The 20,070-nt window shown below is 43.5% G+C and overlaps 1 protein-coding gene and 1 long non-coding RNA gene across 2 annotated transcripts; one reads left to right on the top strand and one right to left on the bottom strand.

Moving 5' to 3' along the window:
- Window positions 1-6,230: 6,230 nt before the first annotated feature.
- LOC4329283 (putative disease resistance RPP13-like protein 1) lies at window positions 6,231-10,597 on the bottom strand. The gene is made up of 2 exons (XM_015770847.3): window positions 10,213-10,597; window positions 6,231-9,799 (listed from the first exon to the last, which is right to left on the bottom strand). Exon 2 carries the CDS (start codon window positions 9,754-9,756, stop codon window positions 6,487-6,489), a length of 3,270 nt encoding a protein of 1,089 aa, XP_015626333.1. The 5' UTR covers window positions 9,757-9,799; window positions 10,213-10,597; the 3' UTR covers window positions 6,231-6,486.
- A 7,937-nt stretch (window positions 10,598-18,534) lies between these two features.
- LOC136355017 (uncharacterized) lies at window positions 18,535-20,070 on the top strand. The gene is made up of 3 exons (XR_010739026.1): window positions 18,535-19,181; window positions 19,274-19,393; window positions 20,003-20,070. It is a non-coding gene; the product is annotated as an uncharacterized lncRNA (long non-coding RNA).

The raw sequence follows: 20,070 nt of genomic DNA, 5'->3' as shown, positions 1-20,070 counted from the left end.
AGTTCTGCGAGAATAATTCCAGATCAGTGATAATAACAGTGCAAAACATGGACTAACCAATTTAGCATCATAGATCCTGAAGAATTAATTATGTTTTTCTCCTTTTGCAATACCACCTGATGCATAAAGAACTACACTATATCTGGACAAGTTCAATTATGGAGAATGCCATGACAAACCATGTCTTACATTTCTTAGTGAAGGGAGCATAAATACAGTACAGGAACAACACAAAAAAGAAGTGTATTGTCTCATCACCCTGAATTGTGCAACACATTTTGGTCCTGTTCTTTTCTCCAACATGAGTTGGATAAAGATTAGGATTTTCGTGGCACGCTTTTCAAACTGCTAAACGGTGCGTTTCGTGCGAAAAATTTCTACACGAAAGTTGCTCTAAAATATAATATTAATCTATTTTTCAAGTTTGTAATAATTAAAACTCAATCAATCGTACATTAATACCACCTCGTTTTGCGTAAAAAAACCTAATATTCATCTTCATCTTCGTCTTCATCTTCAGGAGAAAAGACCACCTTTTAATGCCATCACCTAAATTCAGTTACTGAAACTTTTCTCTACGTTAAAAATAGCAAGGTAATATGAATAAGGTATTATATATGTGGAGTATTTTCAGCCGCCGCCCATGCACGTGCGCCGCTCCTTTCTCGCCGGCCGCCATCCGCGCATGCGCGCTGCTCCTCTCCTCTCCAACCACCGCCCGCGCGCTGCTCCTTTCTCACTGGCTGCCCCGTCCTTCGCCGCTTCGGTCGACGGCCGCCCATCCCGCTCAATCGGGACAAAAAAGATAGGCATCTTTAGTCCTGGATTGGTTGTCCCGTTTATGTACCCGGGATTAAAAGGGGTTGCGAACCGTGAGTAAAGATGGGTTCTCTACCGGTAATAATATCTTAAGGCATCACAAGTTTATAACTGACAAAATATCGTCACTAGTACAAGTATATCTCACCAACAGGTTTCGTCCCTGGTAATTACGTGTATCATCACCAACATCATTATATAATCCTTGGTACATACATGTATCATGTACTTATGTCGCATCGTCTCTAGTATTTATATTAAATGTATCATCATTGATATATACCTACGTTGTATCATCGCCAACACCTATATGATACCAGCTAAAACGTACCAAAGAAACCACTGGTACCTATGTATATCATCACCCGTATCTAACAAGCATACCTCTAAGTATCATCAATGTATTATTACGGTACCAACATGTATCGTCACGAATCCCTACGTGTAAACTTCTACCACGTGTGGTCGGCGACGACTTCATCTCCGCCGCCAAGCTCGCGCGCTCTATGGCCGACGCCTCCCCCGCACGCGTGGCCACGGTCGGCAACCTCTACTCCCGAGCGTGGTCGGCGATGCCTCCCCCGCACGTGCACCGTTCCTCTCCACTCCGGCTGCCACCCGTGCACGCGCGTCCTCCCGTCAGCCGGCACCCGCGCGCCGCTCCTTTCTTGCCGGCCGTTGTTCGCGCACACGTGACGCTCCTCTCCTCTCCAGCCGCCGCCCGTGTACGCGCGCCGCTCCTCTCCTCCCGCCGGCCGGCACCCACGCGCCGCTCCTTTCTCGCCGGCCGCCCCGCCCATCGCCAGCCGCCCGTCTCGCTCAACCGGTCGGAGAAAGAGAGGATAGAGAGAAGAGGGAAAAGTGAGGTCAGAGAGGCCCACTGATAGGTGGGCCTGTGGCAGAAGGGAGAAAAAAAGGAGAAGGGAGAAAAAATAAAAAAATTCCTTGTCATCGTCCACGTGGCACGCCACGTAGGCAAGATCACGGTCAAACGAGGCTTTGGACCGAGATGATACATTAAACCAAGTTTAGGGATCTCAATACTCATTTTGCTTGCAAGTTCATGGACCTAAGTGAAACATCGTTACAAGTTTAAGGACCGCTAATGTAATTATTATTACAGTACCAACATGTATCATCACAAATCCCTACATGTAAACTTCTACCACGTGTGGTCGGCGACGAATTCATCTCCACCGCCAAGCTAGCGCGCTCTATGGCCGACGCCTCCCCCCGCACGCATGGCCACAGTCAGCAACCTCTCCTCCCGGGCATGGTCGGCGACGCCTCCCCCACACGCGCACCGCTCCTCTCATCTCCAATTGCTGCCCGTGCACGCGCATCCTCCCGTCGGCTGGCGCCCGCGCGCCGCTCCTTTCTCGTCGGCCGCAGTTCGTGCAAGCACACCACTCCTCTCCTCTCCAGCCGCCACCCGTGCACGCGCGCCGCTCCTTTCTCGCCAACCGCCGTCCACGCACGCCCGCTACTCCTCTCCTCTCCAGCCGCCGCCCGTGCACGCGCACCGCTCCTCTCCTCCCGCCGGTCGGTGCCTACGCACTGCTCCTTTCTCGCCGACCGCTCCGCCCGTCGCTGCTTCGGTAGCCGGCCGCCCATCCTGCGTAACCGGCCGGAGAGAGAGAGGATAGAGAGAAGAGGCTAATGTGAGGTCAGAGAGGCCCACTGACAGGTGGGCCAATGGCAGAAGGGAGAAAAAAAAAAGAAGGAAGAAGGGAGAAAAAATAAAAAAATTCCACGATACTCATTTTGCTTGCAAGTTCGTGGACCTAAGTGAAACCTCGTTACAAGTTTAAGGACCGCTAGTGTAATTTACTCTTATTTGATCCGTGAGTTTGGCACGAAATCAATATGCAAACAATGAAAAAAGAAAAGAAAAAAACTCTTTAGTCCCGGCTATTTCAACCGAGACTAAAGATGGGCATCTTTAGTTCCGGATTGGTTATCCTGGTTGTGTACCAGGGATTAAAAGGGGTTGCGAACCATAAGTAAAGATGGGTTCTTTACCTGTAATAATATCTTAAGGCATCACAAGTTCATAACTGACAAAATATCGTCACTAGTACAAGTATATCTCACCAACATGTTTCGTCCCTGGTACTTACATGTATCATCACCAACCTTATTATATAATCCTTGGTACATACATGTATCATGTACTTATGTTGCACCGTCTCTAGTATTTATATTAAATGTATCATCATTGATATATACCTATGCTGTATCATCGCCAACACCTATATGATACCAGCTAAAACGTACCAACGAAACCACTGGTACCTATGTGTATCATCACCCATATCTAACAAGCATACCTCTAAGTATCATCGATGTATTATTATGGTACCAACATGTATCGTCACCAATCCCTACGTGTAAACTTCTACCACGAACCTCGACATAATCTAGAATTTTTATTTTATTTTTTTGAAGAAAAAAGTATACTTCATCATTTTCATATTATAAGACTTTCTAGCATTGCCAACATTCATATATATGTTATGCTAGAAAGTCATATAATATGAAACGGAAGGAGCATGTAATACAATTTTGTTTATCATAATGTGCCACCATTTTTTCCTCAATTTGAAGAAAAATTAAGTATTCATATGATATTTAACGATTTGCTATATCTTTCCAAGGTACTACACTACTGTATACCTGTGTTATTACTTGTAGCGTTTAAGATTACCTGTGTTATCCTATAATAAACCTATACAATGCATCCCCACTTAGTGTAGTTAATAGCAATTCTCTATGTTGTGGTGAAGCCTTGTCACCAACAAAAACCACAACCATCTAATTGTCACCAATGAAATGATAGCCATCCGACCTAATCGCAGAATTTTTTTATTTTAAATTTTTTATTAAAAGTTTACAAAAATAATTTTCTATTTCAAAAATTGACAAAACTAATCTCCCGCCGCCCTCGGGGGGGACGATTTTTAAAAATCGCCCTCCCGGAGGGCGGGAAATCTGATGTGGCAGACGACCGTTGGCTCTCGGGCGATGGTCGTCAACAGGGGGCGTGCAGTTTTGCAGGCGGCCCCCTTGCCGCCCTCTCTAAGGGCGATCTTACACTATGCGGGCGGCCGCCTGCAAAAAGGGCGGCGACGTGGGCTTGGCTATTTTGCAGGCGGCCCCCTTGCCGCCCTTACACAGAGCGATTTTACACAATTGAGGGGACCGCCTGCAAAAGGGCAGCGAGTGGCCTGGAATTTTGCAGCCCCCCCCCCCCACACACACACAATAAAACCCCTTCCCCCTCTCTGAATTTTCATTATAATCACTCAAAATTCCAAAAAAAAGAAAAAGGGAGGGGTGTGGGGTAGAAGAAGGGGAGCGGCGAAGCCCCTGCTGGTTTGCTCACTTCATCATCTGTAAATACATTGTGTTTTTAATTTATGTTGCATTTTAGTTTTAGTTCCATATATTTTAGTACATCTGTAGAACACAACACATTTGTATAGATCTAGGGCACAGAAGATATTAGTAGGAATTGAGACTTAGATCGTAGTGTTAATTGTAAAATGTAGTTTAGTTTGATCTAGAGCACACCATCCCTAGCTCCAATCCGGCTGAAAAATATACCATCCAATACTTACAAAATTTTACATACTATGTTTGTTTCTATAAGATCATTAACCTAACACTTCAAAGTCACACACCACCTCCTCGGCCTCCAATTTGACTGCAAAGTATTCATCTAAAATTTTTAAAAAAAACTACCTAATTTTCCTGTTTTCAGACTCATTATTTACCTAATTTTCTTCGGTCAAATACGATATTTTACATCAAACAAATCTACAAACATTACTCATGTTTTCTTCGTTTTCAATATGATTATTTAGCAAATTTTTATAACAAACGATTCAATACAAAAACATAACAAAATAAATCAAAACCATTACAAAACTATGATTTTTTTGGCTGTTGGTCCCTCAACAGTACAAAATTGCCCTCCCAGAGGGCGGCAAGGGGGCCGCCTGCAAAAAAAATCCACGCCCTCTCGCCGCCCTCTTGTAGGTGGCCCCTGCACAGTTTAAAACCGCCCTTGCCGAGGGCGGCAAGGGGGCCGCCTGCAAAATGTCCTGCCCTCGGTTGACGGCCATCGTCCGAGAGCCAACGGCCGTCTGCCACGTCACATTTCCCGCCCTCTGGGGAGATTAGTTTTGTCATTTTTTGAAATAAAATTTTTTTTGTAAAACTTTTAATTAAAAAAATTAAAAATAAAAAAATTCCCTAATCACAACTGGTTGCACATGTGCAGACCGGAAGGCCCAATATCAAAAAGCCCAATTCTAGGCAGCTATGCTTCCTCCTCCTCCCGTAACCTCCCCATGAGGCCATGACATAACAGCGTGGCGCCTGCCTCTCCTCCCTACGTCTCCACCGATAGCTCTTCCTCCCAAGTCCCAATGATGGAGAGGCTTGGCTTGCTGCTAGCCTGCTACTAGGGAAGCTCGATCAGCACCCTCAGCAGCTTCCTCACCCCAGCTCCACCACCCGCGGCGTTTCTCTCTGTTGGTTGGAGCCGGCAGGGAGCACATCCGCTTTGCCGACGCCTGGTGGATGGTGGCGCCTCCGCTACCCCATCCCACTTCCTCTCCTTTCCCTCCCGCCCCACTCCGCGGGAAAGCCGGAAACTGCTGATGCCCCTTCATGAATATCATCAATACATTTATCCCATCGCATATAGCAGGAACGTCATGGCGAAATCATCATGGTTGTTCACTTATTAGCGGGAAAATGCGGCTTGAATCCATACAAATTCAGCTCCTGAATCGTCCTCTACCAACTCTGCTTTATCCGAGTTTCCAACTGTACAAGGTTCTACATTTTCATTCGTTCCGCATAGGTAGGAACCACTTCAAACATATCCATTTCCGAAAAAATCCGACTGAAAGTTTTTGTTTTCGAAAATAGGTCCGGAATCTGGGAAGTTTTCATACCGTTTTCATCCCTACCCATTTTAGACTTGTTTTGTCTTGTCTACAATTTTCATTTTACTATAACCTGGAAAAAAACATGTGCAAGTGAGATTACTGTGAAATGCTCCCTCCATCCCAAAAAAAAAAAAAAAAAAAAGACCAACCTCCACAATTATTATATCAAATCTAATCCTAGGTTGGTTTTTATTGGAACGAAGAGAGTAGGTTTTGTAATCATCAACTTTTTAAACCAGCACATGTTTAATATACCTACGGCTTATACAGATATATGAATTGACCTGTTAGAAACTCCGAACAAATTATCGTATCTAGTTTCCATCAATGTTGGAATCTTATGTGAGAAAAATATACCTGCATATCAGTTTTTCAATCTGTCCCTTATCCCAAGGGATAACTAAATTTTATCGGATATTTGATTTGCAAAACAAATGTAATTAGAAAAGATAGAACAAAGGCTTACATAATAGCCTGTGTGAATGCACGTGTTGGCAAATATTGCAAACAAAACTCATGGAAGGACTACCCAGGAAAACTGAGATGTGTCCTTGTAACAACCCAAACCACTGCCAATAAATCAACGAAAATATACACTTCTGTAAGTAATGACACCACACAACTGAACAAGAGAACCTTGACAAGATGAACTGCACAATGAAGATGAAAAAAAAAAACGTACTGCACTGGGACTTTCACGAAGGCTTCAATCTTCAGATTGAGCATTCGTCTCATAGATGCACCGGCGTTTGTTGTACCGGATGTACCTCTTGCCATCGGTGCTGGTGATCCGCACCTCGGGGATCTGCTGAACGATGCTCCAGTTCTTGCCACCGTCCAGGCAGCTCCTGAGCAATGAGAGGCTGCACTGAAGCTCGAAATGGCACAGCCCATCGCGCTTACGGATCAACAGCTCCAGCCACCGTGGGAATGCAATACTCCAGAAGATGATCAGCTCATCAAAATAAAATGTCTCTGTGGATGGAGGGAACGCCAGCCTGAGATGCTGCAGTGTGTCAAGGCCTGAAACATGCTTCAACTTTGGGCAGTTGTCAATGGTGAGAGACTGCAATACGGGCAAGCTAGAGATCCTCTGAAGTGCTCTGTTGTCTTTGAGTTGGAGATCATCAGATATTCTCGGCAGGTCCTTTATTTCTGTTAGGCTATATGCACCCTCGACATGAAGCTCACGCAGCGAAACATTCTTCAGTCCTTCTGGTAGAGCTTTAAGTTTGGGGCAGAACTGTATGTGCAGTGATTTAAGACATGGTAACAATATCTGATTCTCTTCCACGGCTAATGACCACTCTTCCAATTTCTTCATGTTTCTGAGCTTTAATATCTCAAGCTTGGGGAAGGAAGCAGTGGCCGATGATGATGAAGCAGCACCGAGGAATTCAGGACCAATGGTGACGACTGAGTCTGCATTCGAGATTTGCAAGGACTGGAGTTGGTTTAGGAGGCCAAGAGCAGGCAGTGCCGTGCATGACATGCAGTTGTCGATATCCAAGTACACAAGACTAGGGAATGATATGCCCAGCTTTGGACCTGTCAACCAGTTTGGAAACTTTCCACCTCGGTAGTTCTTAATTACTAGTTTCTCAATGTTCTGGGGTGGGGTGAGTTCGTTCCATATCTTTTCGCTCGCTTTGATTGATTCCTCTCTACTAAATTGGCTATTGGTTACATCAAGTACTTCCTTCTCTTCTTCCTCTGTTTCCTTTTGGTCATCTTGATTCTCTTGTTCTTGTTCAGATTGCTGCTCCTCTATCAATGGTGCCTGTTCACAGAGGTGTAGATCCTTGAGGAATGGCTTGTTTGCAAGTGCAGAAGCGCCTGAAGTAGCTCTATCCAGGTTCTCTATGTGAAGGTGCCTTAATTCTGACAAAGTCTGTAGGTCATTTAAATCACAACCCTCAGGTCCACCGTTGTCGTGACTAATGATTAAACCAGCAAGATAGTTCAGATTCTTCAAATCACCAACACCCTTTGGTACATGACTAAGAGAAGTTCCTGTGAGCGAAAGGCATCTAAGCTGTAGCAATGCCCTGACGGTCCAAGGAAGTCTCTGCAATCTCTGGCAATTCTGAAGGCTCAAAGTCTCCAAGTTTATAAGAAAGCCAATGGAAGAGGGTATGTCTCTGACCTGAGTTTCATCAAGATTGAGGTACCTCAAATGAAGCAGGTTACCAATGGATTTTGGGAGAGCACCTAATGCTGTCTTGCTCAGATCCAAGACACGCAAGCATGATGCTGACTCGACGAGATTATCTATTGATCTGACATTTGGGCTATTGAAGAGCATCAATGACCTTAGGCTCATCTGCTGCTTTACTGAAATTGGATCATCAAATCTGTTTTCCATGTTGCACAATGTCAGGTGTCGTGGCTTTGACAATGACAATGGGTCTGTGCTCAATCTCTGTTGGCCGCTGATTAAGATACTCTCATCTGTTATCAGAAAGCGTGCTAGTGAGCGAAGAAGATCATGCGTTATCCAGCACTGATCAAGATTACCAGCATAAAGCTGTAACAGGTTTCTGCTTACCAATTCTGCATAGTACTCTTCAGCAGAATCTTCTAGCAACTTATTGTCTTTGTCACTTACAAGGCCTTCAGCTATCCAACGTCGGATAAGACCAAACCTCTGAATGGGTAATTCTTCTGGATACAAAGAGCAATGGAGGAAGCACTCCTTTAATTCAGAAGGCAGATCAACATAACTCAAGTAGAGAGCTTGAGGCAGCTCAGGAATGATTGGCCGCATGGACCAAACATCACTTCTCATAACCATCTCCCACTCAGCCTTGCTCTTGCCTCTAGACCTTAGGACACCAGCAACCATCTTGATTGCTAGAGGATGGCCATCACATCTCTCCACAATCTTGATCCCAACATCCTTCAGTGACGCGAGCTCTTCTGAACTGCACTCTGGGAGAGACTGCCTGCACAACAATGCCCAGCCATTCTCTGCATCCATTTTGTCGACGCGGTGGACCATGGCCTTCATGCCTGTTGCCACTTCCTCGCTCCGTGTTGTGATTAGTATTCTGCCTCGGGCCACACCATCTCCCAGTGGATCTTTGAGCAGATCATCCCATATACCTGGGTTGTCCAAGTCATCCAATACAATGAGAAACCTCTTCGAAAGAGTAGAACTGACGATTCCAAGGAGCTCCTTCTTGCTCTCAATCTCACCAACATTGACACCACCACCGGCACCGATGATGATCTTCTTCAAGAAATCCACATCTGTCAAATCCTTTGTCATCTTCACCCACACACGAATTGGAAATGTTTCGGTCATCCTCTCGTCGTTGTAAATCTCCCTAGCAAGCATTGTCTTGCCGATCCCCACTGCGCCGACGATGGCCAAGACATCCACCTTCTTCTTGCCCTCTCTAATCATCCTAGGCACAAGGCCATCCAGAGATTTCTGAACCTGTGTCCCAACCGCGAGTGGCCTAATGGCGTCAGAGAAGTTACTGCAGATGCCTCTACTGAACCAATCCCTTCTTGATTCAGAGTGCAAAGATCCTGCGGGGAGCCTGGGCATTTCCTCCTCGATCTCCCTCAGCTTGGCGTCGATCTCCCTGAAGGTGAAGCCGATCTCGTGGTGGAACTTGGGGGCGGATGCAGGCTTGAAGCAGGAGAACATGAGGGAGCAGCGCGCCTTGGGCGTCGGCGGGCTGTCCCCCTCGGCGAGCATCTTGCCGCCCTCGACCATGGAGACGTCGAGGACGTCGTCGGTCTCGTACATCGCGTCCTTCACCTGCGCCACCCAGGCGTCCACCTTGGCGCTCAGCACCCTGCCGCGGCGCTCCTCGTGGGAGACGACGGCCTGGACGCGCCGGAGCGTGGCCAGGAGGCACCGCACGTCGTCCCCGATGCCGAGGGCGCCGCACGCCTCCTGCCCGGCGAAGTCCTCCAGCGACGCCGTGCACCGGGTGACGAAGGAGTCCAGCACCATCGCCATGGCTGGCTGGTGCCTTCTTTTGTTTTGTTTTTTCCGTCCGGCCCTTCAAGAACAAGAGGGTGTCAAATTTGGTCATTGTTTTAGAGGAAACTGGCCATTTTTCATCACAAAATCAGCCAGGAGCAGTAGAGATTGGTTTCTCCTAATACGTATAGTTTGAAACGATGAACAAACATCAAAATTACATGCGATTTTGCTGGATTATTTTCCCTATTTTCAGATTTTTTTTTTGCAAAAAGAGTAATTTTATTCCCCTCTTCCCTGGATGAAACCAGTGCAGTAAATCAATCACTCTCTGAATCGTATCAAAATTATCGATTGATTTATGGGTGAATCGTGCCATACAAACAAATTAAAGATTCACTACCAAAATCAGATGAACAGAGAGCTTCCATGATAAAAAAGAAAAAACAAGAACAAAAACGAAAATAACTGATTGCTCGATCGATTGAATACCTGCAGAAAGAAGCTAGACCGGGGGGCGAGCGAGACGAGGAAGAGGAAGGCGATAGCTAAAGGTGGTGACAGCAAATGCCACCACCTCAATGGCTATCACCTTCCTCCCCTCCCAATTTTCCAATCGAAAAGCAGGAACAAATCAAACAAAAACAAAGAAAAAGCTGTGAGAGCTTTCCCGATCTGTCCCTGTCAGGAATTGCTCAACCTCCTCCCTCCTTGATTTGATCTTGATCCGATCGATTCAGACAGAAATCTTCGAGCTGGCAGGTGGATGGAGGAGAAGGAGATGGGCCATCATCTCCCTCTCCTCCTCTCTATTGCTGCTCTATGTTTGGTTTTGGCGCAAGCAAATTATATGGCTGCCACCCTCGTCTGAAACGGCAATTGCTTCTTTAATCCGAGACTTTTATTCCATTTTCCACATAAAAGAAGCCTTTCGCTTGATCCCTTCGACAATTTTCTGTAATTTCAGTTGAGCCCTGTGAGGGGCAGAAATGTAAATATTATAATTCGATTCTTAGTGTGTCAAGGGTATTTATTGGATTTGATAGGATATTGAGGGCATATGGAGCACAGTGAAAAGGAAGAAGAGAAGAATCAGGCTATTTTTTGCCACCCGTGTAATCAGGGCGTGTACAACGGAGAAAATCGCCTGAGGACGGCATTAAGGCAACAATGGCACGGATCCATTCCATTTTGGACACTTGGTTTTTGGATTGAACTGGCCAAATGGGTCAGACAAATTTGGGAAATGAAAATACTCCTGCTTATTTATCTAGATAAGGGCATGGACATGGGTAAATTCCAATATATGCTCTTGTTAATACAACTATCTTTTTAATAGTTGAGACAACAAAATTTCTTATCTATTATTGTATCAAAATATTTGGTATTATCTTTTTTTTTTTCACTCCATGCAACCAAATTCTTTTTAGTATTAGTAAATGCTAAGACTCGATTCTAAGCTAATATCAAATATAGTAACGAGGTTTCCCTTTCCTCTCTTCTCTCTTTCATGTTATCAAATGTACTTCATGTAAAAAAAAGAACCCATACAATAGTATTTCATGTAAAAAAAGAACCCATACAATAGTATGCCTTAATACTTATCTAGGAGTAAGTGCATGGCATTTAATAAATATCCGTAACTTTTAACTAATACTACAATCATCTTTTAATGTAGATTCAAAAAATTGGAGGGAGTATTTAATGTAACATCTATGTTTATTGTAGCGTGATAATTTGAAAATATGACGTTAATTTTATAGTTATTGATGGTATATTATTAAAAAAATTCCATCCGTCCCAAAATAAGTTTATTTTTCACACATCCTACACATACCAATATAAAACCAAACTGACTAGAATATATCTATTTTATCAAATCCCACTATAAAAAATTTTTTATTTACTTTCAATGCATTTATTTTGTACCTTTATTTACTCTAATGTGATGATTACTTATAAATAAACTTATTTAGAATAAATGGATGGAGTAAAAAATAAAAGATTAAATGAATGCTTTGAACTTATAAGTACTGTACATGTGTCCACTTATAAAGAGGTCATGACGCCGAAAGAAGAGAATGGAACTGCCACTTGACTAAGAACTAATGCAACGTGCTAGGCATGTAGTACATGTCCGTTTTCTGTTTCGCGAAGAACCAAAGAAAGGCAACGCCGACAGCTACAGGTTCATTGCAGCCTTGCAGAGGCCTGCCGCCCATGACGCTCGAATCTATTTTGTTACTACATATTTTAGTGCATAATCTCTGGTTTTGTATATCGGTGAGCTGTTCTCTGCTGTAGAATTTTCTTTCAAGTGCTAATACTATATTCAGAAGACGCTGTCATGGAAACAAGCCTCTATCAATGAGGAAAAAGAACTCTCCCAGGTTTCTATCAATTTTGGAGCGGGTTTGTTAAAAGATATGGACTTAATAATTTTTGGCTAGAAACCGTCCAGCTAAATTTGTAGCATGTGTTTATAACTTGTTTCAAAGAATCACAGGTTTTAGGATAAATATTTCATAAAACCTCATTCGTCCCTATATTTTTTTTGGCAGTTAATACATGTATAAAAAATATTATACACGTATTAGCTACTCCCTCCGTTTTAGGTTATAAGATATTTTATCAAAGTCAAACTACTCTAAGTTTGACCAATTTTGTAAAAAAAAATAGTAATATTTTTAACCCTAAACTAATAAATTATGAAATATTATCAATTATGGAGTTACTCAAATGAAACTATGTTGGTGTTGTAAATATTACTACTTTTTATCTATAGAGTTATTCAAACTTAGAGTAGTTTGACTTTAACCAAAATTAAAACGTCTTATAATCTGAAACAGAGGGATGTTGACAGAAAACACGTGGTCTGAGAGATCTGCTTAACTCTAGTGCAGGTCCAAAGCTCGCATTCAGATGTGTTAGCGTGCTAGCTGATTTGATCCTGTAATCATCAAGAACTAGAAGCAAAGAAACCGTGGTTAAATCTATAAATGATAGCCGATCGGCTAGATGCCGATGACATATCATTTATCTTTAAGCCGATGTCATCTGTGCATCGATCAGCAGTCATGAACAAGTAAAGAAGAACTAAATCTACTCGATCGACTAATGATATATACTTCTTATATCAATATATACTTAAATCAAGTGATTGGGATAGATCGGTCACCATGCCGAGACAGTATAAATCACTTAAATTAAAATATATGTCAATAACAAGACTATATATGTTTATAGTATAGCCGATCAGATAGATCTAGCATGTATCAGCTAATACTCCGATACTACTCTATATCAGGATATTAAAGTAAGAATAATATATCGGACAAGAGCCTAATATACTCAGATACAGCAATATCTTGATATAAAGGGCAGATTTAACATGTCAATGAAGCATATAGAACAGATATAGTTAAATCAGATACGATCGGCTGCAACTCCGATGCTATTCTAATCGGCAACTAGAAGGCAGGCTAGAGATTGATATTCTAGGCACGACTTAATAGATCAAACTTAACTGATGCAGCAATAAATATGAAAAGAATAACGATATCTAGACAATCAAGCCGCTAGAAGTTTCATAGAATGGTAGATAACTCATATAATCTAGATCAACATCAAGATCTAACCTAATCAGCTGCCCTCTGCGTACAGATGTTAGCCGATAGTAGATTAGGTGGCGATATTGCTAAAGATTATATAAGATATATGATAACTCGACGAATTATATAAATAAGATTAGAGTATCATAAAGATGGAAGCACTAATCCTAAAAACACAATCCGTCATAACGAGTTTTACCTCTTGTTGAAGATCGAAACCGATGCAGCTCAACCCGAAAGCAAGAACCCGTCGAAACAAAACTAAAGCAAAAGGGTGGCGATGCGCTGAGATTATATTGAACGTGGGTTTTTTAATTACATAGGGCTCGGGGTCTATTTATACCCGAGAATTACAAGATATGCCCATACCGGACATGACTATTATCTCTAACAAACTCTAAGATACCATAAGTCTTTGCGGCAGACTTTTGCCCACATTATCTATAAGGAATTTACATAAAATATCCTAATTAATAGATACAATTGCCTTCCCAGGACTCTATCCGTGAGTGGCAATCATCCTGAAGTACATTAACTTGAACCCGATGTCGCATACAAGTCGTATTGTCGGAATCGGCCGTATCAGCTTACTTAGCCCGACTCAGACCCAACCGATCCTAATCGTAGCCGATCTAGACTCCAGCCGATTCCTGCTCTGTTTCCGAACTCGATCTCCGCCTCCAACTTTCCTTTGATCCAATCTTCTTTCCTGACACAGATGCTACTAAATTTAGTTGTTAACAAGGGAGTACTTTCTAAATAAACATCGTTTTAAACGATTACATTCTGTTTGGGTCTATGTAATCCATTTATATGATGCTTCTACCAGCGTTTGCATCTTTACTTTTCCCAATATGAAGTGCGGGAGTTAGAAATGAAATATAATAGACGGTATAGGAATGTTCTTTCAAGTGATCTCTTGTTTTGTTATATATTCAAAAGATGCTAGCATGAAAACAAGCCTCTATCGTTGAGGAAAAAGAACTCTCCCAACTTTCTATCAATTTTGGAGTGCCCAAAGTAGTTAAAGATATGGAGTTAATATTTTTTGGCTAGAAACTCTCGAACTAAACGCTAGGATCTAATGCAATTATTAAAAATAATATGAATGGATGTCGTTTTGTGTAGCGCTTCCCCCAAAGAACCTTCTGCACTAGCTGGCCTTATTGATGTTTTAAAAGTAAATCATCCTGGAACTTGTTTCCAAATCTATTTTTTTTAGTTCTGACAATAATTGATAAGACAGCATTGGCCCACTGGTTAATAAACTAGGAAATTTTGATGATGTAGGACCGAATTTGTCTGCACTTGCTCTTTTGACACCAAGTTTTTTTGTCTTTGATAATATCACCAAATTAGTTTTGCAGTAACCAATGTAATATATATGTTCATATGGTTGATGCTGCCCCTATTATTTCACCTTTCTTCTCCCTCATTCCAATCTTCTCTTCTTCTTCTTCTTCTTCTTCTTCTTCTTCTTCTTCTTCTTCTTCTTCATTTGACAAAATGTTGACAATCAGCGTCCTCAGACGAGCTGGGGTGTGAAGACTTTTTCCGGTTCTCCTTGCAGCAGTATCCAATTAAGTTGAGGATTCCATTCGGGTTGAGTACAGACCGGTCAGTGCTCCTCAGATTTGATGGAGAACTCCTTGGCGATCCTTTGTTGAGTCTGGTGAAGTTTAAGCAAAATCTACAACTCAACAACAAATCTCGAAGAGTGTCACTTCCGTGGAGGCAGCCGAAGAGCGGTGTGCATGTCTTTAGTAGAGGCTCGTGGACGTAGTCGTCGCGGCAATGCCACAGTCCCTTGTCGATCTCGTCCATTACTGTTGTTTGGATTATCTTGGAGAAAGTTTTTCTTAGTTCAATTGGCTTTATGTCTGAATGGATGGTTTTGTTGTATATATTTTATCTTTTCTGGCAATGTACTGCGGATGATATTTCCCTTCAGCTCTGTCTGTAGTACTCTTAATTATAAATCAATTAATGTGTTTGCAAAAAAAAAAAAAAAAAGCTGAAGCGAGAACAGGTCACAACGACAGAAAGCTTGAGCAGGCAATGAGGCATGAGCAGAGTAAAGCTTTGCAGTTTTTACTGCATGAACTCAGCACTAACTTTAGTTTTGTAGTAGTATTTAGATTACTTGCATATTACCTATACGTTGGGATGAGATTTTAATTAAAAAATTATTATATAGCCCATTGTTATCATTATTTTCTATGTATATAGCATACCTTGATTTCAGCATATATTTGTTAATGTCTCGCATTATTTTTTTTTCTTCTCACAAAGTTGGGAGTTGGTGGTGGAAGTAGTTGATATGTGGATCCATGTCATTTTAACTTCTTTTTTTTAAGAAAAATAAGGAGTTGGTAGTGGGGACTAATATAGATATGTAAAGATTTTCAACGGTCTATGTTCATAAAATTGAAGTACTAAAAGGATTAGAAAATAAAATTACCAAAATTAATTATTCCATGAGTGCCATCGCTCTGAGATAAATACAGGTATTGGTTTTTTTTTTTTGCTTATTTTGTGAGCAACTTCTCTATTATTTGCTCATGGTCGATTTAATGCATCCAAAGTGGTTGCCAGCCAGCCTGTCACTAGCAGGCTCCTAGTCAGCATGGCTTCAGGCAGGCCTACCAGATTTGCTATTTAAACACTAGCATAATCTCCGTGATTTGCAACGGTTTTTTTCTCAAATATATTATCATTATAATAAATTTATCATTATTTTGTAAAGATGAAAACTTTTATAATATTCTATTACCAAATTTTATTTTTGATGGGGTCTATAACATGTGGGGCTAAGAAATCAACAAAGTTTTATACGATAGTTCGTCGTTCCCGCATGGCTCACCACCGTCACCAGGTATGCAAGACTAGGAGCATAAGAGATTAAGGAGTAATTAAAGCTGGTTGACAATGTTGCCATCCCATCATCATTAAGTCGTGACATATTCTAAATATAGTTGAAACTAACTCATGTTAATAGTACATCCATCTCAAAATAAGTTTTTTTCCATCCATCCCACATACTCCCTCCGTACTCGTAAAAAAAGTCATTTAAAACAGCGACACGATCTCTAAAACACAACTTTGATTTCTTATTTCTATAAAAATATTTATTGAAAAGTGATACATGTATACTTTTATGAAAGTACTTTTCAAGACAAATCTATTAATATAATTTTTATATTTTCAAACTCAACAACTTAAGAGTTATTATTGATTTATATTCCTAAGGTTTGACTTAAACATTGTCTAAAATAACTTCCTTTATAAGTACGGAGGAAGTATACCAATACTCATACTTTATCTTCTTCCAATATAACTATTCCAACGCAATAATTTTCTAAATATGAACTATTTATTTTGAGATAAATGGAAAGAGCTACAAATGAATTTGATATGTGACAGAGGAAGTAGCGTCTATAACAACACGTTGGCCAGTAGGGGTGACCGGGTGAAGGATCGTGTTCGTTTTGGTGGTTCTTCAGAACGCACATATATATAATACTAGAGGGCTCCTCGCGTTGTTGTGGGACTTGGTTAATATTAATTTGTTAGATAGGAGGTACAATCTCAAGAAGAAACAAAAGAAACAAATAGCTTTCTTGAAGAAATTCTTTTTAGCAGCCCTATCCAAAATTTGTAGATAATTTAGGTAGCACATGTCAACTGAAGGAGCGTTCAGCCATAAAACTATTTTATACGGATTGACGGGCTGGATACATGTAGATGTGTGTGGAGATGGGCCAATGTGTTCATGTGGGCTATATTTGGCACTAAGTAGGCGAAGAGACTCATCCGGTGACTGATGGGTTAGGCTCTATGCTGCATTCCCTCCAACGTTTGAGAAGCAATCTAATACATTCATCCTAATACATTCATCCAACGGTTCACAATTTGATGATGACGTAGAAGCATGAGGTTTGAGATTTTGGCCTTAACTTTATAGAAAGAAAAGATACCCACCAAATAGGGCATCAATTTATATAGTACTATTATGGCTTGAAAATTGGCCAGATGCCCATGCAATTATGACACCGTATCGCATTTCATTTCATCGTATGCTGTTGACATATAAACGTACCATCATCGTTTAGTTATTCAATGTTGGTTTGTTTATTAATTGTATCCATGAATTTTGAGTAGTTTTCCAGAGGCAATTTACTCTGTATACTATGAGATAGCTACAGAGGCAGAGAGCAACCGAAATAAAAAAAAACTCGCAAAATCTCTTCTTCCAAAGTAGAAGTATGAATAAGTTCAACAGCTGTCCCTCAACTTTACGTCGAGTTTATATGACGTCAATAATCCCCAATACAAAAAATCTTCACCACTAAACTATACAAAACCGCACAATTTAGATCCCATAGCAGTATATATCTATGGTTTCGCTGACGTGGCATCCTAGTCAGCAAATAAATAAATAAATAAAATATGACACCTACAGGTAAGTGAGAAAAATGTGGGACCCAAATCTCTTCTTTCTTCTCTTTTCTCTTTTTTTTCCTTTCTTCTCTTCTCTTCTCGGGAGGTCGCTGGCGCCGGGGGGAGGCGGCCGGCTGAGCTCCACCGGCTCGACGACACCGATGATGCACACAGGCAACGCTGGTGAGGAAGGAGCGGCGGGGGGCTGAGCGGAGAAGGACCGACGGGGGACTGGATGGAGGAGCAACTGCTGGATTGTAATGCCCCGATTTTCGTTCGGGATTAAAAATCACTTAATAATGCATTTCCCAGAAATTAAATAAAAATTTAAGCAATTTAATCAAGTGAAATTATAGGGGAAATTAAAATTTTCCCTTAAAAATTATTGGCCGGAAACATTTTGTAATATTCTTTGTACCCTAAAATACTTTCTGGATTTTTCCGCGAATTTTCGGAGCTCAAGAAGTAATTTTAAAGTCACAAAGTTCATTTTATCAATTAAAATAAAAAGAAAACCAATTTAAATTCCCCTTCTTTCCCTTGGGCCGTCTCCTTTGCCTCCCCGCGGCCTGGGCGCCCTCCCTCTCTCTAAGGCTGGCCGCCCCCTCCTCCCTACTCTCCTCGGGCCGCCGGCCCAGCGCGCCTCCCCTCCCCAAGTCTGCTTTGCCTCCCTGCGCGCCTCCTCCCTCCCCTCAGGCCGACAAGTGGGGCTGCGGGACCCGCTTGTCAGACCCTTCCTCTACCTCCAGCCTCCCTCATCCAAACCGCCGAAGCCGCCATGCCGCCCACATCGCCGCCGATTCCGGCTCCTCCCGCTCACGCCCTCACGCCCAAACCGCATGAAATCGGTTCCCATCCACCTCCTCTACACTCTCCCCACGTTTCCCCCAAAAATCGTGCCGGGATCGAGCTCCACTTCGCCCATGATGTCACCCACGTCGCTGGTCATTGCCGCCCCAAATCCGCCACGCCCGGCAACGTTTTTCCCTCCCCGAGCCTATAAAATCCATCCTCGGGCTCCCTTCTCTCGTTTCCCCTCCTCGTCGGCGCTTCCCTCGCCTTCTCCCGCTCTCCCCACGCCGCTCCCCATCGCCGCCGCTCGCCGGCAACCTTCAGCCGGCCGCTGTCGCCGCGCTAGTTGACGCCGCACCTCGCCGCTTGCGCCGGCGGCTTCGCTGCATCAAGCCCCACCCCGGCCGCTGCTCTCCCCCTCGAAACCACCGCACAAACGCCGCCCTACTGCAAAACCGAGCCACCGCCGCCTCTACCGTCTCCAGCCGACCACCACTGCCGTCCTAGCCATCGCCGTGCCGCGCAACCACCTCCACCGGCTTCGCCGTCCCAAGGGCAAGCCCGGCCACCGCTCATCCTCCGTGAATCGTCACCGAAACCCCATCCCCATCACTCAAGGTGAGCTCCACCTAGTACTGTCGCTGCCGGCCATTGTTTTGGCTGCACCGCTCTGGTCCTCCCCTCCTTAATCCCTCCTTCCCCTTCCGCAGGTCGCGGCCACCCTCGTCAGTTTCTTCCCAAGCGCCGCCCATCGCCGGAGCAGCGCCGCCTCCCTCCGCCCGAGCTCCGCCAGCCGCCTTCCGTCGTCCTTCCGTCACCGGCGCCCCTCGGTGAGGACCCCCTCCATCTCCTCTCCCTTTCCCCTCTTTCTGCCGCCTCCCGCACATGCCGTCGCGCCGGTGGTCGTTGCCGGCGATCATCGGGCCATGCGCCGTGGCTCCCCGTCCGGCCGGTCGGTGAGCCGGCTCCCGCTCGCCCGTGGCCACCCCATCCCCCTTCGGGGCGATATGGGCCGTCCACGTGGCTCTCCTCGTGCCGCCTGGCGTCGCTGCCCTGTGGCGCCACGTCGGCGCCACCTCGTCCTCCCCGTCCACCGCGGCCCCCCACGTGGTGCGCCCGCGGGCAGCGCGCGCGTGGACTGAGTCCACCGTGCGCCGACCTCCTTTGAGCCACCGACAGGTGGGGCCCACTTGTCGGCGCAACCTATTCCCCTCGGTGACGTCATAAACCATTATTAATTGCGCAATAAATCATTAATAATTCTATAAATCCATTAAGGTGGCTCAAAACTTCTAAAATTCATATCTAATTTATCCGAACTCCGAATTGAGCTATTCAACTTGCAAAATTCATCTAAAATTGAGCTCTACATGTTTGTTTACTTTTTATGTACTATTTCCTTGGTTTTTATTAGAGTTTTTCCTCGTTTTGCGTGCCAGCGTGTATAATCCATCGTTTCGGAAGTCCGCGGTCGCGAGGAAAAGAGTTCTGAAGATCGTTTGAAGAA

Source organism: Oryza sativa, chromosome 2 (assembly GCF_034140825.1).
Source record: "Oryza sativa Japonica Group chromosome 2, ASM3414082v1".
NCBI lineage: Eukaryota > Viridiplantae > Streptophyta > Magnoliopsida > Poales > Poaceae > Oryza > Oryza sativa.
The sequence above is the reverse complement of the archived record's forward strand: the minus strand, read 5'-3'. Positions and strand labels throughout refer to the sequence as shown.

Excerpts from the sequence above, each read along its gene's own strand:
- LOC4329283 (XM_015770847.3), bottom strand. The coding sequence starts at position 9,756 with ATGGCGATGGTGCTGGACTCCTTCGTCACCCGGTGCACGGCGTCGCTG.